Source organism: Aethalodelphis obliquidens, unplaced genomic scaffold (genome assembly GCF_003676395.1).
Source record: "Aethalodelphis obliquidens isolate GAN/ISIS:26980383/991018 unplaced genomic scaffold, ASM367639v1 scaffold2, whole genome shotgun sequence".
NCBI classification, from domain to species: domain Eukaryota; kingdom Metazoa; phylum Chordata; class Mammalia; order Artiodactyla; family Delphinidae; genus Aethalodelphis; species Aethalodelphis obliquidens.
Genome location: NW_020837946.1, coordinates 58,111,328 through 58,138,655, shown reverse-complemented (window position 1 = coordinate 58,138,655; position 27,328 = coordinate 58,111,328). Strand labels below are relative to the sequence as shown.

Below are 27,328 nucleotides of genomic sequence, written 5' to 3'. Positions count from 1 at the left end.
GCTCACGGGCCCAGCCGCTCCGCGGCATGTGGGATCCTCCCGGACTGGGGCACAAACCCGTGTCCCCTGCATCGGCAGGCGGACTCCCAACCACTGCGCCACCAGGGAAGCCCAACAGACAATATTTTTACAGCCCCAAAATAGATCACTTACAAATATTTGCCAAGTTCATTCTTATGGGATTCATGTAGTTTTGTACCTGATATAACAGTTTACAGAGATGAAAAATTAAAATAGAGTTTTATTAGAAAGACAATAGTACATAATTTAGCCCTTGCTAAAGGTATTCAAGAAGAAAGTGGAGACATTTTTATTTCCAGGTAATTGTCACATACAAGTCTCTATTCTCTACTTCTCCATTCTCTTTGTTTGCATCACTCTAGTGTGCCTGTCTCCTGATAATGCTCTGTGCATTTTCCGTCCTCTGTATCTATCTGTGCCATGGCTTCTGGTGTCATTTCTTCTGTCCCACTCTTCACTGGGACTTGGCCATGGCCGTCTTCTTATTTCTCCTGGCTTGTAACCACCATGACTTCTGCTTCGGCTTCTCCTACTCCTCTCATCCCTGCTCTGGCTCCTGCTGCCTCTCTCATTTCTTCCAGATCCTCTCTCCTCGGGACTCTGGTTATGGCTTCTGGGCTTTCTGTCAGAATCAGAATGCCTCCATTTGCTCTTCTCCCCAGAACTCTCTTGTTTTAAAAACCTAGGCTTTTCCTTGTTACTGTGACTGCTAGAACGTTCTTCATCAAGTTTTCTCTTCTTAGACTTGTCCGTCTCTTCAGAACCACTGTTGTAATTCCCTGAACGCTTGTTTTTCTTTCTTTTCTTCTTCTGTATTTTTTTTTCTTTGTTGTCACTCTCACTGCTGCTTTCTGAAGTGCCACCAGAGGAGGAAGAGGAAGAGGAGGAGGATTTGTTTTTATGTTTTTTGTGTTTACTTCTGCTCTTCTGAAGCTTTTTCTTTTTTCTATCTTTTCTCTTTTTCTTTTTTTTCTTCTCAAGTCGATCCAATTTCCTGTTATTGGGAAAAAACAGTGACAGGCTATGTAAAAACAGTCCTTTCACCGACAAATATAAAATTTTGAATAGACAATATAGTTTCTTAGAAGCTATTAAAAGTGGTATTCAATACAAATACATTCTTTACTTTTATTAAATGACAAATCATTTTCTTCCCTGTAAATTATTCAAGTCACATATACTATAAGTTTAAATTAAAAAATGCATTAACTGTCTCAGTATACTTTCCTCAATAGTAATAATTATTAAAAAAATTCTTACTGAATCAGAATTTGTAATTATATAGTACCCTAAATAAATGGTCATCCTGGCATAAAGAAAAGTTTGTAACATTAGCTGGACCAACTGCAAACTGAAATATAAAGCTCTAATCAGATGAAACATTAATTTTATGTACTATTTTAAATATGGAAATACCCAATAACATTACACTATCAAATTTCAAGGGCATTTTCTCCAGAAAGTCTGAATAAGTATAATACATTTTACATTTTTTTAATATTCTATTTTAGTTACATAAAATAAAATAATCACATATTAGTTTTCAACAATTGTTTAGACTTATAAATAAATAATTAGGACAATTCTATTATGGCATTCTGAATTTCTAAAGAGTATTTCACATTCTCAGAAGAGTAACTTGTTTATATGATATGTTTGAGTTACTCTGAAATAAAAATGTCTTCACTGGATTCTGTCCAGCCATTCTCAAAACTCCACATATTGAAACATCATGAGCTCCCTCTGTTGGACTCAGTAGACATTTCTTGGATTCTTTAATCCAGAGGTAGTCTGTTTAACACGATTCACACTGACTTTAAATTTACGCATTTTTTGGCATTCCTCATAAAATTGTACAAAATGTAAGAAGAGTAATACATGGCCCACAATTTTCTAAGAACAAACCGTCTGCAAAGATATATACAAATCTATGAAAACTAAAACCTACAAATAAATCTATTTCCAAATTAAATGTTCTGAAAAGTGCAGTGACTTTGCGGTATAAACTGAGTATATAATCTTACATTCATTTTCATATTACTGAAAGAAAGATAAAATTGTACTACTATAGCTGAAGAATAAATCAATAAATGAATGTGATACATGGTTTAAGTACCTTAAACTTAGGATCAGAGTTGAATATGACACTAAGATGAAACATAAGAAAAAATGTAGTTGAATTCATTAAACAGACACTTTTTAATCACCTGAGAAGTTTCTGTTTTTGTTTGGTTGTTAGTGACTTTAAAAATTCAACTTCTGGATCTTCTTCACCCTCACTTGCAACATATTCCTAAGTCAACAAAGACATCATTAATTTGCTAGATTATAAGACAAGTTAGTTATCAGACAGGAAAGGAAACATTTACAAATAAGAAATTTTATATTAGGGACATACTGTAAATGAGTATGACATTTTGGATTGGAAAGTGGAATTAAAAAATTTTTGTAGTCTACCTGCCAAGGAGGATCATAATGCCCTAAGAGGTTAAGATGACTGCTTTGCCACCATTAACAACCTTTATCAGGAGAGGACGACAGAGAAGCAAAGACAAAATGTTTATAGCATGGCTTCTACTCTCTCAATTTTCTTTTTAATTTAATGGAACATAAAAACCAGGAAGATCATGAACTTTAGGAGAAGGTCAAAACATCCACAATTTTCGCCTTTACAAGTTCAACAGTACATTATCAAGTATATTAAACAGTACAAATACATGATATATACGTTATACGTACAATCCCTAGCAATGTTTGAGAAGGAATGTGACTCTTTCAGAGCAGTACAAGTTTATGCCAGTGGGAGTCTGGGTTTTAGTCTCAGCTCTGTCTCTAAAAAGCCACATGATCTCAGGGAAATCACTTAACTTCTGAGGGCTCCAGTTTCCTCATTAAATGAAATAAATGGTTTGTATTAGAACATCTGCATTTAACCCTTTAAACTCAACCATTTTCTGGATCTATGTACACTTTAATCAAGTAACTGTTTAAAATATTTTCCATATTTTTTAGGGGTTTACTTTTATACACTTCTTCCCATTGGTTCTGTTTAATGTCACTTCATGGGTAAGTCAGCAGGAAGGAAAAAGTAACAACCGTATCACCAGATCAGTTAGATATTTTATCCATATAAACCCAGAGGAGCAGGTTCGTTTATTAAAATATAGGTTTAAAAACATTGCTCATTTAGGTTAAAATAATAAGCAAAATCAAAATACGTTTTAGGCATTTTCTTTGCTCTATCTTGCCTTCCTATGGATATATACATATTGGAAAACAGCAATTCACAAGCAGTCACATTTAGATTTATAGACATTTTCAGCTTACTGATAAAAAGATCATTACCTGTGATGGATCATTTGCGGTCAAGTTTCTCCCCAGTACGTTTCGTTTCAATGCAAACCCACTATTTCTCATCTCCGCTATTAGCTCTGAGGGGTGCATCGATGGTCCTGTTCACAAAAATCACAGTTTGAATGTATCATTTATAACTCTCTACCTTTTTCGGACTCCACAGTAGGAATGCAGCTGAAGCTTTGTTAAGTAAAATCACAGCTAAATCAACTCAATAATCTTCTGCTGAGCAAATAATCAGATATGATTTTCTAAAACAGCAGTCTGGAGATTCAGAATAGAAAATAATTGCATTTTTCTTACGTGCTAGGGGATTCTCTTATGTAACTTTGTCATATTGAAAAAGATACACTTAAGTGTTATCTGCTTGGCAGTTTTTAGTATAAAATCAAAGCAAAATGATAAAAGACTGCAATTAAACTTTTAATAGTTATTCTCTCAGTAAGAATTCAATTTGAAAAGAGATACTTACACATATGCTATCAGTAACAATCAAGTACTTTAGTTAATCTTGCATTTATACATTTTCAGAGTTTGAAACTTCTAGTCATTAGTTTGGGGTTGGTGACAAGCAATTTTAGGCTAGCTATAGGTGTGTATGTGTTATATTTTCTACAAGCTGTTGTTTCCACTTTTACAAAATCCCCAAACTTTTTGAAAAGTGAGCTTGTTTTTGGTCACATAATATGCTCTAAAGACAAATAATATGGACTAAACATAGATATAATTAAAAATAAAAAATTTTAAACATCTGCACCCTTCCCTCAAACATTATGTTTACATAAGATAGGAAAGAGTCTTTCCTCCTTCTTTTGTATATTCCAGTTTCATTTTGTTTTCCCTGCAAGTAGCAAATAATGACATTTCATGGAAGCTTTTTCGTTTCTGGCCTAAATCATTACACTGGCTTAAAAGAACTGTACTGGGCAATGTATCTGGAATACAGGTAAGAATACGACAGTTCCTGCCAACAAGGAACTCATAAGGGAGGGTGGGGGATAGAGAAATATTCAGAAACTGATACTCTAGTTTGTTGATTAAATACGTCATCTAATTTCTTTACCTCTTCCCTGATTTATTGGTCTTTTACTACTTATTTTGCATGCTCACTTACATGTTACCATAAAAAAACAAAAGGCAATAGGCAATATAATTCAAATCTGTTCTCTTGCCAATAGCATCTTTGGTAAAAAGTTTGGTCAGACAAGTTCAGGTGTAGGTTAATAACTTTTATTGGCCTCTGGGCTTTACCATTCTACTCATATTACCAAAAACAATTGAAAGTTGGCTATAGGTATTAGGGAGATAATTAGAAAAAACTGCCTATTACTGGTGTATGGGAAGTATTAATAATGGGATGCTTTAATTTACTGCAGGAAAAAGCCTTATTTAATTGAAAACAAAACAAAAACATCATAAAGCACCATCTTTATTTCATTGATATTAATATTTCATTTTAAAACAACACTGGATTTTTGGTTTGTTTTTTCTTTTATACAATTAATTAATTTCCTGTGGATTACTTTAATGACTTCTAGAAAAATTCAATTTGGTTGATAATACTGATAATAATATGTTAAGTAAAAAACTGAATTTTATAAATTCACTTATTTTATTTATTTTTGGCTGCAAAAATATTTTTGCTGCACGTGGGCTTTCTCTAGTTGTGGCAAGCGGAGGCTACTCTTCGTTGTGGTGCACGGGCTTCTCATTGCGGGGGCTTCTCATTGCGGCGGGCTCTAGGCGTGCGGGCTTCAGTAGTTGTGGCACGCAGACTCAGTAGTTGTGGCTCGCAGGCTCTAGAGTGCAGGCTCAGTAGTTGTGGCACACGGGCTTAGTCACTCCACGGCATATGGGATCTTCCTGGACCAGGGATCAAACCTGTGTCCCCTGAACTGGCAAGCGGATTCTTAACCACTGCGCCACCAGGGAAGTCCCAAAAATTGAACTTTAAATATTAGTATGGAGTGCCTCTAAATGGCATTGAAGTGCTAATATAATTAATAGCTTTAAATTAATTATAGAGTGTTTCACTTTGGTGGCTTCTCAAACTTCACATGTAGGAACCTAATTTTATAAAGTAGAAAATGTCTTTCTTGAAGTGTCAAAACTACATTTCCTTGTCAACAACTTTTTTAGATGTTCAATGAATTCAGAAAGCAAACATGCTAAGAATTAGGATAAAAACCACTCCAGTAAAGGGCTAAAGAGCTTGGCCATTATGATGAAAGGGTACTGATTTCATCAGTTTTCATCAAAAGATGGGTAATTTTAATAAAATGCTTTAGAAAACATACTTTAAAATTTTTCATTACAGTACTTCCAACTACTTCAAGAAAATGATCTCTCTTTCCCCAGGCTGACAGAGATTATTCAGACTATAAAACAAACATTACTCTTCCATCATTTATATTTCTCCAAAATCTCAACTGAAATTTTGTAGTACATATGCTTAGCATATACTTCCACACTGTAAGACTCTAAACAATGTTTAGTGAAGTACCTAACAAATAGTAACTATTATTTTTGTCAGTAGCTATAAAACTTTTGTGATTATTATATATTTTTCACAAAAAATGCTCTTAATAGTAACATTTTTCAAAATCCAGTCTTATTCACTTCTTTTTGTACTTAAACTTTCTCCTTCTATCATCAAAACTTCTAGAAAGATATGACAAGTCAGGTTTAATTAATATATATTCAGCAAGGTATCTTTATACTTTCATGTTACTGTGGTAGTGGCTATGTAGAGTTAACCTGACAGAAATGACTCCAGCTCTCTGAGAACTCAAAATTTAATTGATATAATATCAATAGATTATATAGGTATGTTGAAGACAGATTTTACAATATGTTCAAATGCAAAATGACTACTTTTTTTGGATGCCTTTATAATTTAAATTACAGATGGAGCTGGGGTTCAGGAAGGTTTGGTTTGCTCTTAAATTTGCTATGGCAGAATGATTCTAGAGAACTCAGAAAAAGGGCATTTGTTTTAAAATGTAGATTTGTGAAAGCTCTTTTCTAGATCACTTCAGTCAGGCTGGGTTAAGCCTCCACAGCTTGAAAACCAGCGTTCCAACTTAGAAAAGTTGGTCCACTGAAGAAACTGTTTTTCAACATTCATTAATTTTGCAAACTTTCTTTGCTGTGATGTGGGTAAGCACCAAAATACTAACTGTGACTATGGTATTCAGTTCTATGCCCTGATTAGACCCAGACTATTTTCTACTAGAAAAACAACATGAAGTCAATGTCACAGAAAAAATAAAAGAAGGCAAATTATGTCGTACAAAATTATGTTTGTAAAGGGTTTAATCTATTCATTAAGAGCATTCATTTTTATAGAACGAAGCAACAGAAGGTAAAAAATGTTCTGTAGTAAGATAGGTATTTTATCAGAGAATAATATAGGAGTCAAAAGTGCTGGCCGTGAGAAAGGCCCTGTCGCCGACTTCCCAATTAGAGGACAGCAGTCCCACGTGAATCCCACAAATGGCACAGGAGGGAGACTAATGCTGAAGGAAGAGATATTCCTGTGTCTCACTGTTAGCCTGGGCCCATCTGCTCTTCCCAAGGACAGAGCTATCTTCCTTCCAAAGTTCACTGTTCCTTTCAAATGAAGCATTACATTCTACAGTTTTATGGTATTCAGTGGGAAAAAGGACACTGAGTTACAGGTTAAGTATGGCTGTATTAGAAATACTTTCCCCTCCTTCCCCCAAATTTAATACATTAATTTAATTTATAGGATGCTACTGCTTCCTGAGACTAAAATTCTATTCCTAGAGTGAATATCATTTTGTTTGTGATGACAGTGGTGATTAATTATTTTCCTTCTCATTCTGTGTGTGTATTTTAACTTGATACAATGAAAAAATCTCAAACCTAGGGAGAATAAAGAGTTCTATATATTCATTACACAGCTTCAACAATTATCAATGTTTTGCCATCCTTGTTTTATTTATTACCTCCAGGGTTTTTTGTTTCTTTTTTGATAGGGTATTTTAAATAAAATTTCAGACATCACTTTGGTATATAAATCACTAATATGGGCTATTTCTTAAAAATAAAGCCCTAACACCTTTGTTACACTTATTAATACTGACAGTTATAAAATCCAGTCAACATTCAGATTTCCCCAATTATCTCAAAAAAAATTTTTTTTACAGTTGGCTTGTTCACATTAGGATCCAAACAAGTTCCACATATTGCATTCGGTTTATGTATCTCTTAAGTCTCTCTCTCCCTCTCTACTTTTGAGGTACAAATGACACATATCTTAAATCTCTTTTAATCTAAAAAAAGGTAGCCACTTTTCCTCCACTCCCCCCTTATTGCTATTCATTTGTTGAAGAAACTGGGTCATTTGTACTGTAGAATCTCCCCCATTCTGGGTAGTGATGTCATTTAATATGTTCTTCTGGCGCTTGTATTTACTGTAAATGAGCAGTTAGATCTAGAGGTTTATTATTACATTATTTTGGTATTTTATAACACATACTTTAGGGGAATAATGGAAAGTTTTCTAAAGTTTGGATTCAGGAAAATGAGACCTGAAAAGAAACACATTTTTGCTAATGAACTAGACTAAGGAAAAAAGGCTGAGACTTCAACCTGGTATGTTCTTGCTTTCATCATGTATTTATTGTAGTCACAGTAACAGTGATACAACCTTAAAAATGCGTGGGTTTGAAAATAAACCCCCAAACACATCACAGATGAATTATGATTCTTATTTCCATGAAAAGTATGACATTTATTTCTTCCTTCTTTCTTACAGTTAAACTGACTATATATTGTGAAAAAGCCACTCCCTGTCACTAAATGTAAAACGGACACTTAGAAACACTAGTAATAGTACACGATCAAGAGGGAGAATTATCACAGTTATCTTACATTTGTATTTGAATCCTAACATTACCTAACCTTTTTGCTTTAAAGAAAGCTTATAGAAAGTTACCTTAAAAAAAGACTCAAAAGGGGGGCACAGCATGCAGCACAAGTCCCAGGGAAAAAGTGAACAAAGCTATTAATAAAGTGTGTGGGTGATTTTTATTTATATAGATGAGAATGTTTTATGTATGATTTTCTAAAGGTTATGCAAGAACCAATTGTACTGAATTGTAATAAAACTGCTCCATACTGAGAATTTTCCTGACACGTTGCCAGTTCATCTTAGTGGAGGCTGGAAACAATAAGGTTTCTTATTGCCCTTATCCTGAGTTCATACTGAAGAAAGCTAATTTGATCTCTATTAAGACATACAATGTAAAAGAAAAATTAAACATTTCATTTTTGTCTGTGTGTCTGGAAAATACACAAAGGCAGGGAAAGATGAAACTGCCCTTATTGTATGCTAGTGAAAAACACTTTATAAAGAACAACCTTGCCTTACAGAATCAATAATGTTAAAGATATTTGAGGTATATCTGATTATGTCTTCACACTTATATTTTCAACTTAATTTACATGCAGGTATTTTACTGATGATACAACTATCACTAAATACTAAAGTGAATAAAGATAATAAAGTGAATTCATAGTCCTAGAGGACTAAGAAAAATCATTTGTGTTGTGATGAACATGAAGTATTAGAAGTCAGCACTATGTTCTAAAGAAGTTATGAGAATATGAACGCTCTTGAAAAGTTGTGCATCCATGAACCTCAAAAACAGTATGTTGAGTCAAAGAAGTCAGACACAGAAGAACACATACTGTATGATTCCATTTATATGAACTTCATGAACAGGTAAAAGTAATATATGGGATTAGAAATGAGAGTAGTAGTTGTAGGTGGAGGATGCCAACTGGAAGGGGATAGAAGGGTATTTACCAGGGTGACAGCAATGCTCTATGCTCTGTATTTGTCAGAAACATTGGTTACATGGGTGCATACATTTGTCAAACTCAATCTACACTTAAGACCAGTGCATTTTACTTAAAAATAAATTAAATCAGTCAACAGTAATTACTGAATGACTGAGTTACTATAGACTCTCACTACATTTCTATACTAGATCTCTCTCAAACTATGGAGAGAGCCCTGCATAGGGAATTTCAACTTATTCTTCCCTAGTATATAACATAGAAAGTGATTTTACAAATCAATATGTATTATTGAGGGCTTATTATTTTATCTCACTAGGTACTTGAAAATAAAGAATGGAGAACTTGGTTTTTGCCTTTAAGCTTATAATCTTTTTTGGGAAAATTAGTTAATATAAAAGAATAGGAAAAATATAAATTGTAAATTTGTGTTATAAGATATATTCAGAGAATAAGATGATAAACAGTGATGTTTAGTATAGTTAGCAAAGCCTAACTCTTCAGCCACTCACTAAACTATTATTTAGTAAGCATGTGCATTGTGGAAAGCATTGGGAATACAAAGATAAATAAGATACATTACATATTTCAGAAAAGCAATACTTTCTAGGAAAGAACTAGAAACTGAGTTTGATTTTCAAACTCATAGGATTTAGAGAAAGGTAAAAAATATGGCATTATAAATGAGTGGAACATGACGAAGGTTCATGTTAACTTAAGTTTGATTTGGGTAGAATTAATATGTACTAGGTAGACTACATTTCATTCATTCTCCTTTACCCAGGTAATCAGTAGTTAATTTCCTTTACTTGAAGTTGGCAGACCTTGAGTAGATGGAATGATATTAACAGGAAGAGTCATGTAAAAGAGAGTTATGATTGGGATCTGAGAATCATAATACCCCTTTGAGATTAGGGGAGGTGTAGCCTCCACTAGCCCCACATATGCCTTTAACACAGAGCAGAGCCATTTACTGACAGAACAGGATTGCAATTAATTTGTTAATGTCAATGGAATTTCAAGGCATAGCCACTCTAACAACACATTTAATCACTGAATTGTAATAGTGCTTATAAATAGTTCAAAATGAGTAACCATCTGTAGTCACTTAAAATAGCCAAAATTTAAAGTACTAATCAAGAACATCAATTTGACCTTTGAAACACTATGAATTGACAAGTTTTACTGAATAATCTCTTTAATAGGTCAATATTTCTTTTTAGATAATTAGTTTTCTCATGCATTTAAAAACATGTATGTTCCTGACTTACCAAATTTTTTTTAAACTTCTTATTTTATGTTATTTTTTTTTAATTTAATTTTTATTTTTGGCTGCATTGGGTCTTCGTTGCTGTGCACGGGCTTTCTCTGGTTGCAGCGAGTGGGCCTCTCACTGCGGTGGCGTCTCTTGTTGCAGAGCACAGGCTCTACGCACGCGGGCTTCAGTAGTTGCAGCACACAGGCTCTAGAGCGCAGGCTCAGTAGTTGTGGCGCACGGGCTTAGTTGCTCTGCGGCATGTGGGATCTTCCCGGACCAGGGCTCAAACCCACGTCCCCTGCACTGGCAAGCGGATTCTTATCCACTGCACCACCGGAGGAGTCCCTAAAACTTTTTATTTTATGTTGGAGTATAGCCGATTAACAATGCTGTGATAGTTTCAGGTACACCACAGAGTGACTCAGCCATACACATACATGTATCCATTCCCCCCCAAACTCCCCTCCCATCCAGGTTGCCACATAACAGTAAGCAGAGTTCCCTGTGCTATAACAGTAGGTCCTGGTTGGTTATGCGTTTTAAATACAGCAGTGTGTACATGTCAATCCCAAACTCCCTAACTATCCCTTCCCTCCACCCTTCCTCCCTGGTAACCATATGTTTGTTCTCTCCCTTCCTCCCTGGTAACCGTATGTTTGTTCGCTAAGTCTGTAAGTCTGTTTCTGTTTTGTAAATAAGTTCATTTGTATCATTTCTTTTTAGTTTCTGTGTATAAGCGATATCATATGACATTTCTCTTTCTCTTACTTCACTCAGTATGACAATTTCTAGGTCCATCTATGTTGCTGCAAATGGCATTATTTCATTATTTTTTATGGCTGAGGAACTACTGACAAGGGCTTAATTTTCAAAATATACAAAGAGCTCATACATCTCAATAACAAAAAACCACACAACTACATATTAAAGGAGAGGAGAAGTGGTGCCTGCCTAACTTTCCTTTTTATTTTGAGGTCGATCCTTTATTAGTTTTAATATCCACCTATTTGAAGAGTTTAGCTTTAAAGGGATTCTGGTAACACAAATACTTTTTCTGCAGTAGAATTATGTTGAAGGATTTAAAAAAAATTCTGCCATCAGATGTAGGGCTATCTCAGTAGCTATCCTGGGAGGATTCAACTTCTTCAAGGAGTTACATAAAAGAACTCCGTAACAGATAAGGGCGGGATGTGCCAGAAGGGCAACTGAGTTTATCATCTTTCTTTCTAAACAAAGTCCCTCCAGCATGCTCCAGCATGCTCCTAGGTGTCCTTCTAGTACAAGCTTATGATCAGACAATTATTTTGTTAAACTTCCCAAATATATTCTCAAGCAACAAAAATTCCTCCAACATGATAGGTTGATGGAAAGATGGAGGAGCAGCATGTGGGAGTACTACTGCAGGAAACTGCTATTAGTAGTACAGCTTAGTGTAATATTCTTCAACAAAAATTAAATCAAGACTTAGGGGAAATAAGGCAAGGAAAAGAGCACTGATATGTAAACAAATGTTTGCAACAAGTATAAAATCATACTTTCCTCAATTTAAGCTATTATTAATTTTCATATTGTTTAAATGCACTAAAACCTTTGGCGTACACAAGACTGGTTAGAGAAACCTGAAACATTAAGTACCAATCATCATTTTAGCTGTCAGTGGTATGGCTGGATCTCATACTTAAGCGTTATAAAGAAAAAGAAATTTTGTATATGTCAAGAATATCCAGTGATACCATTTTGCATTTAAAATTTACTTTGATTAAAAACGTGAAATTTACCATATTATCATATAGAGTCAGTTCCAAATATTCTTAAAATTAAGTTTAAAAAAATGGCAGGGGGCTTCCCTGGTGGCGCAGTGTTTGAGAGTCCGCCTGCCGATGCAGGGGACATGGGTTCGTGCCCCGGTCCAGGAAGATCCCACATGCCGCGGAGCGGCTGGGCCCGTGAGCCATGGCCGCTGAGCCTGCGTGTCCGGAGTCTGTGCTCTGCAACGGGAGAGGCCACAACAGTGAGAGGCCTGTGTACTGCCCAAAAAAAAAAAATGGCAGGGACTTCCCTGGTGGCACAGTGGTTAAGAATCCTCCTGCCAATGCAGGGGACACAAGTTTGTGCCCTGGTCTGGGAAGATCCCACGTGCCACAGAGCAACTAAGCCCATGCACCACAACTACTGAGCCCGTGCTCTAGAGCCCGTGAGCCACAACTACTGAGCCCATGTGCCACAACTACTGAAGCCTGTGCACCTAGAGCCCGTGATCTGCAACAAGAAGCCATCACAATGAGAAGCTCGCATACTGCAACAAAGAGTAGCCCCTGCTCGCCGTAACTAGAGAAAGTCCACGCACAGCAACAAAGACCCAACGCAACCAAAAATAAATAATAAATAAAAATCATTTAAAAAAATGGCAAAGTAACTTTAAATATATAGCAACTTAAACCTAAAAAAAGAAGTCAAATAATTAGTACAATATGAATCTTATGTTAACAAATTTCGAATCAATGTTTCTTCACTTTTATGTTGCTTTTACAACTTTTAGGCTTCAGTCCAATATATGAAGAGCCTGAAATTCCTCCCATTCTCACAATAAGAAAAAAGCTGAAAAAAGTGAACATCAATAAATCTTATAGATCTATCGGAGAATTGAGATCACAGAGCAAATCACTGCCCCCAAATGGGAGAGACAGGTGATACAGAGACTCAGTTTACCGAGACCAGAAACCAACAGAGCCAGCAACTGGTAGAAATACTTAAAGGATAACTGACTATTCTTGGAGACTGAGCAAGGACTACCTTGAGAGATGAAAACTCCTGGGGGCTCAACCTTAAAGGGGCCCCAACACTTCTGTGAGTTTTACTTCCAGAAGCCCCACTAGGTTCTCACTGTGAACATCAAATAACAATCCCCTTGTACTTCCAACAGTGGGAAGGGAAAAGTAATCATCTTGAAATACGCCCAGAGCAATTTGTTGTCCTGAACAAATGCTTACCCTCAAAGGAAGCTATTTCCCCAGAGTTAGGCCCAGAGCCTAACCTATGTGGGTGAAGAAAAAAAGCTGAGAAGTGGGGGACAAAAAGCTGAGAAACACATGTGAAGGTTACAGCCCAGGGGCAGAAGCTCACTAAAAAACTGAAACCTAGTCATAGGATTATAGAATGCTTCCCCTCCCCTCATATCTTACCACTACAACAGTAGGGCTCCTGTAAAATAACATAAGATTACAACTGAAGCCAGGCTCAGCCTCTATTAACAGAGTCTGTAGGGAAACCCAAAGATAACAGAGGAGACCAAAACAATGACACCAGAGGATATTTATCCTCTAAAATCTACAGCTATAGCAAAGAGTAAATACAACCTAACTCCTAGCCAGATAAACATAAAACCTCACACTAAAGGCCTATTTATCTCAGTTCTGTCTACCTGATACACCATGTCTGGCTTTCAACAAAAAATTACAAGTATGATAAGAGGCAAAAACCACCGTCTGGAAAGACAAAGCAAGCATCAGAATCAAGCTCAGCTATAATGAAGATTCTGGAATTATCAGATTGGGAATCTAAAATAACTAAGATTCATATGCTAAGGGCTCTAATGGAAAAAGTGGACAACATGCAAAACAGATAGGTACTGTAAGCAGAGAAATGGAAACTCTGAGAAAGAATCTAATGGAAATGACAGAAATAAAAAACACTAATAGAAATGAAGAATGCTTTTGATGAGGTCATCAGTAGACTAGGCATAACTGAGGAAAGAATCAGTAAGCTTTAAGATAGGTCAATAGAAACTTCTCAAACTGAACAGAAAATTAAAAAAAAAAAAAGGGAACCCAGAATATCCAAAAACTGTAGGACAATTACAAAAGGTGTAACATATGTACAACAGGAATACCAGAAGGGAAAGAGAGAAGACAGAAAAGAACAGAAAAAAATATTTTAAATAATAATGGCTGAGATTTCTCAAGACTAATGATAGACACCAAACCACAAATCCAGGAAGCTCAGAGAACATGGAGCAGGATAAATACCAAAAATCTAGGTATATGATATTCAAACTGCAGAAAATCAAAGATGAAGAGAAAATCTTGAAAGATGTCAGAGGGGGAAAAAAACCTTACCAAGAGAGGAACAAGGATAAGAATCATGAGACTTCTCTTAAGAAACCATGCAAGCAAGAGGAGAGTGGAGTGAAATATTTAAAGGTTGAAAGGAAAAACCTACCAACATAGAAATTATCCAGTATCCAGTAAAATTATCCTTCAAAAGTGAAGAAGAAATACTTTCTCAGGCAAACAAAAATTGAGGAACATGTTACTAGTAGACCTGCCTTTCAAGAAATATTAAAAAGAAGTTATTCAGAAAGAAGGAAATGACATAGATCAGAAACTTAGATCTACATAAAGAGCATTTGAGAAGAAATAAAAGATACAATATTTTATGTTTTTTATTCTTAACTGATCTAACAGATAACATATTATTCAAAATAATAACAGCAAGAATAAACTGGATGCATTATAACTTATGGATAAATGAAATGTATGACAGTAATGTTATAAGAGACAAGAGAAAGGAATTGTGTTATATAACAGATATTGGTTTACTCTGTTATAAGGTACGGGCACTACTCATGAAGTGGTACAGTGGACTGTAAGTGGACTTAGATTAGCTGTAAATGTATACTGCAAATTCTAGGGCAACAACTAACATTTTTTAAAAATTAAGCATAATTGATATGCTAAGAGAGGAGAAAAAATGGAATCACATAAAATACTCAATTAAAACCAGAGAAAGCAGAGAGTGGAAGACAAAAACAAAGAACAAGGGGGCTTCCCTGGTGGCGCAGTGGTTGAGAGTCTGCCTGCCGATGCAGGGGACACGGGTTCATGCCCCGGTCTGGGAAGATCCCACATGCCATGGAGCAGCCGGGCTTGTGAGCCGTGGCTGCTGGGCCTGCGCATCTGGAGCCTGTGCTCTGCGGCGGGAGAGGCTGCGGCAGTGAGAGGCCCGCATACCGCAAAAAAAACCCCAGAAAACAAAGAACAAGGGCAACAAATAGAAAACAATTATAAATATGGCAGATTTTAATCCAATTATGTCAATAATAGATAAAAAAAGATCTGACTCTGTGTTGTCTACAGAAACCCAAGTTAAATATAAAGACACAGAGAGAGAGATTAAAGGAAAGATATGGAGAAAGATATACCATGCTAACACTAATAAAATAAAGTTGGAGTATTACATTATTTTCAGATAAAGCAGATTTCAGAACAAGGAAATTTATCAAGGATAAAGAAAGACAATTACATAATGAAAAAGGAGCTCATTCTCCAAGACATAACAATCCCAAATGTATATGCACCTAACAACAGAGCATTAAAATATGTGAGGCCAAAACTAACAGAAGTGTTTTTAGAAATAGACAAATCCCCAACTACAGTTGGAGACTTCAGTGCTCCTCTCTCAGAAATGGACAGATCCAGCAGGATATAGTTGAACAGCACCATCTATCAACCTGATCTAGTTGTTATTTATTGAGTACTTCAGCTAACAATAGCAGAATACACATACTTAAGCTCATATGGCAGCAGTCCCCAACCTTTCTGGCACCAGGGACCAGTTTCATGGAAGACAATTTTAACACGGACGGGGGGTGGGGGGTGGGATGGTATGGTTCAGGCGGTAATGCGAGTGATGGGGAGCAATGGGGAGCAGCAGATGAAGCTTCGCTTGCTCACCCACCACTCACCTCCTGCCGTGTGGCCCAGTTCCTAACAGGCTGCGGACCGGTACTGGTCCACGGCCCAGGGGTTGGGGACCCCTGTCATATGGAACAGTCACCAAGACCACATGCTGAGCCATAACCTTAGCATATACCTTAATACTAAAAGAATAGAAATCATACAAAGAATGCTCTCAGACCAAAATGGAATTAAACTAGAAACGAATAACAGAATGATAGCCAGAAAATCCCCAGATATTTGGAGATTAAATAAACACACTCCTAAATAACACTCAGATAGAAGAAGTCTCAAGAGAAACTTAATATTTTGAACTAAATGAAAATGAAAATACAACTGTTGTATAATAAAGAACTCTGTCCCCAATTCGTGGAAGGGAGCCTCTAAATATCAGTTTTCTTGAGTGATAGGAGTGTCTTTGTTATTCATGGTGAGCCCCTAGATAGGTTTTGCCAAGGAGATGACTCAGGATGGGGCTGGCCACACCAGAAAGGCTAACCATGTGATTAAAGAGTTGGAGCTTTGAGCCACATATCAGCCTGACCTCTGGGGGAAGGGAAAGGGACGAGAGATTGAGTTCAACCACATGGCCAATTATTCAATGAATCATGCCCATGTAATTAAACCCTAATAAAAACTCTGGACAGCCTGGATGAGTTTCCCTCATTAACAATACTCTGTGCATATTGGTGTACATCAATAGGTAAGGAAGATGACATGTCCAGACCCGTGGAGAGAGGACACTGAAGCTACGTGTTTGGGGTAGGGAGAGGCAAGGAGATTTTGTGTTAAAGTGTGAAATTTTTCATTGCCTAAGACTGGGGGAGACTGGGGATAAGAACTGAGAGGTGTGGCGTTTCATTTTGAGGAAATGAAAATGTTCTAAAATTGACTGTGGTAATGGATGTACAACTCTGTGAATATACAAATTCAAAGCCATTGAATTGTATACTTCAAATGGATGAACTGTATTGTATGTAAATTATAACTCAATAAAGCTATTAAAAACACTTGCTCAAGGAAATGAAAAGACAAGCCACAGACTTGGAGAAAATATTTGCAGAAGACATATCTGATAAAGGACTGATACCACAAATATATAAAGAATTCTTAAAACTCAACAATAAGAAAGCAAATAGCCCAGTTTAAAAAAATGGGCCAAAGGCCTAACAGATACCTCTCCAAGAAGATATACAGATGGCAAATAAGCATATGAATAGATGTGCTGCATAACATGTCATCAGGGAAATGAAAAATAGAACAATGAGATACCACTACATACCTACTAGAATGACCAAAATTCCTAACACGGACAATGCCAAATGCTGGTGAGGCTGTGGAGCTACAGGAACTCTCATTCATTGTTGGTGGGAATGTAAAATGGTGCAACTACCTTGGATCAGTTTGGCAGTTTCTTATAAAACTAATATACTCTTACCACGTGATCCAGCAATCACATTCCAAAAACCTGCACATAGATGTTTATAGCAGCTTTATTCGTAACTGCCAAAACATGGAAGCAACGAAGATGTCCTTCAGCAGGTGAATGGATCAATAAACTGGTACATCCAGACAATATGCTATTATTCAGCACTACAAACAAATACACTATCAAGCCATGAAGAGACATGGAGGAACCTTAAGTGCATATTACTAAGTGAAAGAAGCCAATCTGAAAAGGCCACATACTATAGATTCCAACTGTATGACCTTCAGGAAAAGGTGAAACTACGGAGACAGTAAAAAGATCAGTGGTTGTTAGGGGTTAGAGGGGAGCGGGGGATGGATACGCTGAGCACAGATGATTTTTTAGGGCAGTGAAACTACTCTGAATGATACTATAATGGTGGATACATGCCATTATACCTTTGTCCAAACCCATGGAACGTACAACACCAAGGGTGAGCCCTAAGGTAAACTATGGACTTTGGGTGATAATGATGTGTCAATGTAGGTTCATCAACTATAACAAATGTACCACTCTGATGGGGGATGCTGATAATGGGGGAGGCTATGTATTTGTGGAGGCAGGTGGTATATGGGAACTCTCTGTGCTTTTCTCTCAATTTTGCTATGAACCTAAAATTGCTCTTAAAAAAGTCTTTTAAGAAAAAACACAAATAAGACTGAAACAAAACAAACAAAAAGATTAAGTAGTAGACATACAGATATCTGTGACCATTAAATCTACTAAAGCCGAACAAAACAAAACAAAACCAAAAAAACCCACTTGCCTTGTTGAAAACCCCCACTGTGGATTTAAAAAATGATGTTTAATTTCAATATACATTAAAAACATGAGTAAGTAACAGAAGGTAAGAGGCAATGATAAGAGTAAGGGCTGGGCTTCCCTGGTGGTGCAGTGGTTGAGAATCTGCCTGCCAATGCAGGGGACACGGGTTCGAGCCCTGGTCTGGGAGGATCCCACATGCCACGGAGCAGCTAAGCCTGTGCGCCACAACTGCTGAGCCTGCGCCCTGGAACCTGCAAGCCACAACTAGAGCCCGTGTGCTGCAACTACTGAAGCCCACGTGCCTAGAGCCCGTGCTCCGCAGTGGAAGAGGCCACCACAATGAGAAGCCTGCGCACCACAACAAAGAGTAGCCCCCACTCACCGCAACTGGAGAAGGCCCATGCGCAGCGGTGAGGACCCAACGCAGCCAAGGATAAATGAATAAATTTATTTCAAAAAAACAAAAACAATAACCTAATCTTAACCTTAAGAAGCAAACTAAAACCAAAGCAAAAAGAAAAAAAGGAATAATAGATATTGGGGTGAAAATTTATGAAATAGAGAATAAAATACAATAGAGAACATCAACAACAACAACAACAACGAAGAGTAAGGGCTACAGAGTATAAACAAAAGGCTGGTGGGTCAGGCATTTAGTTATGTTGTAATATAAAAATATTTTATAAAAATTCAGTCACCACTGAAGCTTATAAGTTTTATATATAATTTTGATATATCTAGAGTGGACAAAAACTTATAAAGTTAAGATGATCTTATCAGTAGAAAAGATATTCTAAACCAGCTTAGCCAAAAGAAGCATTTTGATTGCCTAATTTAACTTTGTAAAGGAGAAGTAAATCTTATAGCTCGTCTCTGTAAACCTCACAGCTGGAATGTTCTAACAGCACCTTGCAGTTTCCAGTGATCAAAGTAAGTTACTTTATGTACTAAGAATTTCATAATAGAAATAATGTAACACCAGGGGGTGCAGTTATCATGAAATAATTACACTCCTGGGAGATTACAGGCACAAGGCTGTACCCCAGGGGTGTGATTATCCCACGATAACCGTATCCACTGAAATTGCCTTATTGCAAAAATAATCTCTATTCACTGGTGAGACATTATTCAATAGGTGATTTTTTTAAATGAAAAGTTTTTAGCTTGAATCAGCAAGTGGATTAGGAAATTGGCCAGTTTATTATTCATTGCATTCAAATTTTGAATATAACATCATTATTTGCTTTCCTATTTGATACAGTAGAGTATTTTTGATTTGGTTTTGAGAAACTTTTAGGAGTTTCTAATAATGTTAGTTAAGTGGTATCGCTAAATTCAGGTCAAACTTTAAAAGGTATTAAGTGAGCAAAACGATTTTAAATAATTTATTTCTATGTATAAGTTTTAATTCCTCTAATATTCCTTTAAAAACTATAAATGTATAACCACTGTTAATATTTTAGTGTATCTCCTTCCAGGCATTTTTATTTTTCTAAAAGTATCTCTCTATATGTTTACCTAAACATATAAAGAGAAACATGAATGGAATCCATGTAATTACCTTGTTTTATAATGTTTATTTGACCAAATGTTGTAAACAACATCCATTCATTAAGAAATCTTCCTGTCATTTTTAATGGCTGCATAGTATAGTATTCCCCTGTGGCAATATCCCATAATTATTCACTTACATCCTTTTATTAGATATTTAGGTTCTCTACCTGTCTTACTATTATACACAATGCTTTACGACAAAAATCTTGGGACGTATCGATGATTATTTCTGTAGGATAAATTTATGACTGTGTAATATTAGTAAAACATAATTTAAACAAAAAAACAAGGTCCTGTTTCCCAAATCTTCCGTTGTTCTTACATACAGCTGAAGCTGATGGTTCTCAACGCTGACAGTGCATCAGAAATAGATCAGTAACTTTCATCATCTTATGTGGTATCACAGATGGTGAAAGTTACTGATCTATTTTTACCATAATCTTATCATAGAGTTCAGTGCTTTGAGGTATTCTTAGAAAAGTAAGACACAGGATTTAAGAAATTTAAAATACTGCTTCTTAATTTTTTTTTCTTTACTTGATATATCCTGGTATACCCTCATGTGTCAATAGCTTGTCAATATAGATCAATAGCTTGATTCATATATCTATATCTAATGGCTATATGGTATTCCATTTTGGCTATATTGGTATTCCAATTAATTCCATAATTAATTTATTTTAAAAATTAGAAAAAATTTTTTGGCCACGCTGCGCATCATGCAGGATCTTAGTTCCCTAACCAGGGATTAAACCTGTGCCCCCTGCAGTGGAAGCGTGGAGTCTTAACCACTGGACCGCCAAGGAAGTCCCCATAATTAATTTTTTAAAAATACACCAATAGGGCTTCCCTGGTGGCACAGTGGCTAAGAATCCGCCTGCCAATGCAGAGGACACAGGTTCAGTCCCTGGTCCAGGAAGATCCCACATGCCATAGAGCAACTAAGCCCATGAGCCACAACTACTGAGTCTGTGCTCTAGAGCCCGCGAGCCACAACTACTGAAGCCCGCGCGCACCTAGAGCCCGTGCTCTGCACCAAGAGAAGCCACTGCAATGAGAAGCCTGCACACTGCAACAAAGAGTAGCCCCCCCTTGCCACAACTAGAGAAAGCCCATGCGCAGCAACGAAGACCCAATGCAGCCAAAAATAAATAAATAAAATAAACTTATATATGTAAAAAAATACATCAATAAAGTGTATGTGCCCGGCGCTATTCTAAGCACTACACATGTATTAACTCATTTAGTTCTCTTAACAACCTTATGAGGTAGGTACTAGTATAATACCTATTTTACAGACACCGCAAACTGAGGCACAGAGCAGTTAGGCAGCTTGCTTAAGGTCACATGGCTACTAAGTAGAGAGCAGGGGTTCCAAATCAGGCATCTACGTACCTCCGCACCTCCAGAGTCTGAACTTACGGTTCCTTCTGTGTGGAAGCTTGTTCCTTTTGCCTGAGATACCAAAAGCTCTTCTCCCAGATCCTGCATGGTTGCATTTTTCTGTCATCTAGGTCTCAGCCTAACATCACTTCCTCAGAGGGGCCCTTCCTGACCACCTCATCTAGTTATTCCCCATTTAGTTCTTATCACAGTGTCCAATGTAATTTTAATCACAGAATTTATAAATACCTAGTACTTTCTTATTTATTAGTTTATTTTGTGTCATTCCCAATAGAATGAAAGTAAGAACCTCTTCTGTCTTGCTACTGTGTTCCAAGAGCCTAGAAAAATGGCTGGCACAGAGTGAGCACTCCATACGTGATTGTTGAATAAATGAGTGAGTTTATTTTACCAACACCTTATTGACAGACATTTAGGGTTATTTCTAATCTTTACTACTATTAACCTTTGAGCATCTACCTTATCACTTTCTTACTATAAATTCCTGAACGTTGAATTTCCAGTAAAACGATATGCATGTTCTTAAGGCTTTTGATACATATCATCAAATAACTCTTCAGAAAGGCTGCTCCAATTTATCAATAGTGGATTAAAATGTTCATTTTATCATACTTGCTCCAACACTGTATGTGTTTTTCTTTTAAACCTTTAGCACTCGTTCTTTTTGTTGCTGTTAGTAGACTTTCTAATACAGATTCAAGAGAAAGCAGGTCTGTTAGTTACCAAATAAAGGGCTATCCTAGTCTATGTATAGTCTACATCCTAGTCTCCTAGTATCCTGGAGTCTATCCTACTCATTCTCTCCAAGCAGAATCAAAGTAAGACAAGGCTGAGGAACAAAGACGGCAACTGCCACTGCCTGCCCCTAGCCAACACAGGGGTCATGTAGCTGGAAGAACACCACAAGGATGGAGAAAGAATGAAGAAAGATGCAACCCCTTCCAGCAAACAGAATATACCTTTCAAACATAACAACAGATCCCTGTGACTACCAAAATAAGTGGTCAGAGATATTTGCGCCAGTGGGTTCTTCATCCTACTTTGCCCTCATTTTCTTTGGGGCTTTATTTCTTTGGGAGCTTCTCTCCCATCTTTCATCAGCTGAGTGAGGGCACGGGAGAGGGAGCATAGTATGTGGGTTTTAAGAGTACCTGCACTTAGGCATCAACAGGATGTTCTTTTGTCAGAGCTTGCCAGACCAAGGTCTGTATGGCTATTTTCTCACTACTGAGCAGTTTTCCCTTTACCTAAGATGTTGGTTTTTAAACTTTTTAAAAGAGCAATGAGGATTTTAAAAAAATCAGTTGCAATATTCTGTCTGTACTTCCTCTAGCCATCCTGACATTCGTAACACCATTAATGAGAGTGTCAAACCTGATAATGGATCAAATTCCTAAACTCCTAATACGAGAACTGGCATCTTGAATCCTACAGCCTGCATCTGGCTTGCTGGAAGAAAGCCCAATGTCTAGCTATAGAAGAGGGCTGAAGGTCATATGCTGATTGAGGGTGAACGCTGGGCTCAGAAGTGGCAGTGGAAGCCTCAGGGAGCCTGAAGAGGTGCATCACAGGCCTAGATTAGCTGAGAGGTTGGGGCTTCACGCCCAGAACGTTTGCTTCAATACAGCAGCTCTGCCTTCATATGTTCTATACACTGGGATTACGTGTAGGATTTATTTTAAAAAATTAAAAAAAGGTTCTATAGCTGCTTAAAAAATTCTGAAAATCTCGAGTTATATTATCATCCTTATTTTAAAATGAAGAACTGAAACTCATAAAGGTGAAATGACTTAAGGTTACAGGGTTAAGCAGGTTATTGCTATTATGATTCACTATGAGTTACTGTTGGATTAGTGTTGGCTGTCTCAACAACATACTAACAAGGCACTGATAAATTTAACTTAAAAGTTCTCAGTTTTAGTATCTTTTTATAAGAAGAACCCAAATGATCCAAACCAAATTAGACCAATTTTTCTTAAGTAGACAATAACATGCAGGAAGGTAAATAACTTTCAAGTAGAAATTAATTTTAATATATCTAACATCTTTTAAAACTCAATTTTGATTTTATCTCGGAAACAAAAAATACAATTGTTGAGGCTTTTGTCCAGCCCAGTTCTACAACTCGGAAGGACATGAATATGAGAAATAGCCATTTCTTCCTTCTATTTTTAGGTTACCAACCTGATAAACTATGTTTAATACATCTGTTACTCTTAAAATCAATTTCACAGGGCCCTTGGCTAAAAAAATTAAATTCTAATATACAGTATTTCAAATTCAAAACATATGATCAGAGTTTCCTGTTGACCACCACATTTTGGGAATATAACCTAATCCCCAAAAACCAAACCAAACCAAATCAAACCAATACCCAGAGAGACAAAAAAAAAAAGTTATTTTAGCTTCCCTTGTTGGCCCTCTTATAAATTCTAAAACAAACAAATAAATTATGTCTAGTGCCTACCTGAGCCATCAGTGGGAACTGAACTTGCGTTAATTCCAGAAAGACCAAACAAAGGACATTCTCGATCTGTATTGACATGACCCCATTTGTGACATTTAATGCACCTCACATTTCGAACCTGAGAAATAGTAAACGTTAATTATTTTGGTTACTAAAATACTAATAATCTAACCAATGTTCAACTCCCCGCTCCTTAGCAGAGTTTAAGTTAAATTAGTCTTGTTTTTAAAAGATCTCCAGGGAAAGAGACTCTACAACTATATTTGGTAATGTAATTCAAACACTAAAATCTTTTATCATAAATTATGCCTAAAAGCTAAGCTGAATCCTATTTATTTTTTCTAAAAGTATTTATTTACTTATTTGGTTGCATCATGTTTTAGTTGCAGCACATGGGATCTCCCTTGCGGCATGCACGATCTTTCATTGCGGTGGGCAGGCCCTTCTTTGCAGCACGCGGGCTTCTCTCCAGTTGTGGCGTACGGGCTCAGTAGTTGCGGTGTGTGGGCTCTCTAGTTGTGGCACGCGGGCTCTAGAGTGCATGGGCTTACTTGCCCAGCAGCATGTGGGATCTTAGTTGCCCAACCAGGGATCGAACCCCTGTCCCCTGCATTGGAAGGTGGATTCTTTTTTTTTTGACATCTTTACTGGAGTATAATTGCTTTACAATGTTGTGTTAGTTTCTGCTGTATAACAAAGTGAATCAGCAATATGTATACATATATCCCCATATCCCCTCCCTCTTGCATCTCCCTCCCACCCTCCCTATCCCACCCTTCTAGGTGGTCACAAAGCAGAGAGCTGACATCCCTGTGCTATGTAGCTGCTTCCCACTAGCTATCTATTTTACATTTGGTAGTATATATATGTCAATGCCCCTCTCTCACTTCGTCCCAGTTTACCCTTCCTCCTCCCCATGTCCTCAAGTCAATTCTCTACGTCTGCGTCTTTACTCCGGTCCTGCCCCAGATTCACCAGAACCATTTTTTTTTTTTTAGATTCCATATATACGTGTTAGCATACGGTATCTATTTTTCTCTTTCCGCCTTACTTCACTCTGTATGACATACTCTAGGTCCATCCGCCTCACTACAAATAACTCAATTTCGTTTCTTTTTATGGCTGAGTAATATTCCATTGTATATATGTGCCGCATCTTCTTTATCCATTCATCTGTCGATGGACACTTAGGTTGCTTCCATGTCCTGGCTATTGTAAATAGTGCCACCATGAACACTGTGGTACATGGCTGTTTTTAAATTATGGTTTTCTCAGGGTATATGCCCAGTAGTGGGATTGCTGGGTCATATGGTAGTTCTATTTTTAGTTCTTTAAGGAACCTCCACACTGTTCTTCACAGTGCTGTTATCAATTTACATTCCCACCAACAGTGCAAGAGGGTTCCCTTTTCTCCACACCCTCTCCAGCATTTGTTGTTTGTAGGTTTTCTGATGATGCCCATTCTAACTGGTGTGAGGTGATACCTCATTGTAGTTTTGATTTGCATTTCTCTAATCATTAGTGATGTTGAGCAGCTTTTCATGGGCTTCTTGGCCATCTATATGTCTTCTTTGGAGAAATGTCTATTTAGGTCTTCTGCCCATTTTTGGATTGGGTTGTTGGTTTTTTTGATATTGAGCTGCGTGAGCTGCTTGTATATTTTGGAGATTAATCCTTTGTCAGCTGCTTTGTTTGCAAATATTTTCTCCCATTCTGAGGGTTGTCTTTTCATCTTGTTTACGGTTTCCTTTGCTGTGCAAAAGTTTGTTTCATTAGGTCCCATTTGTTTATTTTTGTTTTTATTTCCATTTCTCTAGAAGGTGGGTCAAAAAGGATCTTGCTGTGATTTATGTCATAGAGTGTTCTATGTTTTCCTCTACGAGTTTTATAGTGTCTAGCCTTACATTTAGGTCTTTAATCCATTTTGAGCTTATTTTTGTGTATGGTGTTAGGAAGTGGGTTTTTTTTTTCTTTTTTAAACATCTTTATTGCAGTATAATTGCTTTACAATGGTGTGTTACTTTCTGCTTTATAACAAAGTGAATCAGTTATACATATACATGTACCAATATCTCTTCCCTCTTGCGTCTCCCTCCCTCCCACCCTCCGTATCTCAGCCCTCTAGGTGATCACAAACCACCAAGCTGATCTCCCTGTGCTATGTGGCTGCTTCCCACTAGCTATCTATTTTACGTTTGGTAGTGTATATATGTCCACGCCACTCTCTCACTTTGTCCCAGCTTACCCTTCCCCCTCCCTGTATCCTCAAGTCCATTCTCTAGTAGGTCTGCGTCTTTATTCCCATCTCACCCCTAGGTTCTTCGTGACATTTTTTTTTTTTTTAGATTCCATATACATGTGTTAGCATACGTTATTTGTCTTTCTCTTTCTGACTTACTTCACTCTGTATGACAGACTCTAGGTCTATCCACCTCATTACAAATAGCTCAATTTCGTTTCTTTTTATGGCTGAGTAATATCCATTGTATATATGTGCCACATCTTCTTTATCCATTTATCTGATGATGGACACTTAGGTTGTTTCCATCTCCGGGCTACTGTACATAGAGCTGCAATAAACATTTTGGTACATGACTCTTTTTGAATTATGGTTTTCTCAGGGTATATGCCCAGTAGTGGGATTGCTGGGTCATATGGTAGTTCTATTTGTAGTTTTTTAAGGAACCTCCATACTTTTCTCCATAGTGGCTGTACCAATTCACATTCCCACCAGCAGTACAAGAGTGTTCCCTTTTCTCCACACCCTCTCCAGCATTTATTGTTTGTAGATTTTTTGATGATGGCCATTCTGACTGGTGTGAGATGATATCTCATTGTAGTTTTGATTTGCATTTCTCTAATGATTAATGATGTTGAGCATTCTTTCATGTGTTTGTTGGCAATCTAAATATCTTCTTTGGAGAAGTGTCTGTTTAGGTCTTCTGCCCATTTTTGGATTGGGTTGTTGGTTTTTCTGATACTGAGCTGCATGACCTGCTTGTAAAGTTTGGAGATTAATCCTTTGTCAGTTGCTTCATTTGCAAATATTTTCTCCCATTCTGAGGGTTATCTTCTCGTCTTGTTTATGGTTTCCTTTGCTGTGCAAAAGCTTTTAAGTTTCATTAGGTCCCATTTGTTTATTTTTGTTTTTATTTCCATTTCTCTTGGAGGTGGGTCAAAAAGGATCTTGCTGTGATTTATGTCATAGAGTGTCCTGCCTATGTTTTCTTCTAAGAGTTTTATAGTGTCTGGCCTTACATTTAGGTCTTTAATCCATTTCGAGCTTATTTTTGTGTATGGTGTTAGGAAGTGTTCTAATTTCATTCTTTTACATGGAGCAGTCCAGTTTTCCCAGCACCACTTATTGAAGAGGCTGTCTTTTCTCCACTGTATGTTCTTGCCTCCTTTACCAAAGATAAGGTGAACATAGGTGCATGGGTTTATCTCTGGGCTTTCTATCCTGTTCCATTGAT

The 27,328-nt window shown here is 37.0% G+C and overlaps 1 protein-coding gene across 1 annotated transcript in view; it reads right to left on the bottom strand.

The window, feature by feature from the left end:
- Positions 1–221: 221 nt before the first annotated feature.
- CIRSR (corepressor of RBPJ and splicing regulator) overlaps positions 222–27,328 on the bottom strand; it is a 39,844-nt gene continuing 12,737 nt past the window's right edge. The window contains exons 7-10 of the mRNA XM_027128026.1: positions 23,856–23,973; positions 3,367–3,473; positions 2,229–2,314; positions 222–1,015 (exon numbers count right to left, since the gene is read on the bottom strand). Of these exons, the coding sequence (XP_026983827.1) occupies positions 349–1,015; positions 2,229–2,314; positions 3,367–3,473; positions 23,856–23,973 (978 nt within the window). The 3' untranslated portion in view covers positions 222–348. The remainder of the gene's footprint in view (positions 1,016–2,228; positions 2,315–3,366; positions 3,474–23,855; positions 23,974–27,328) is intronic.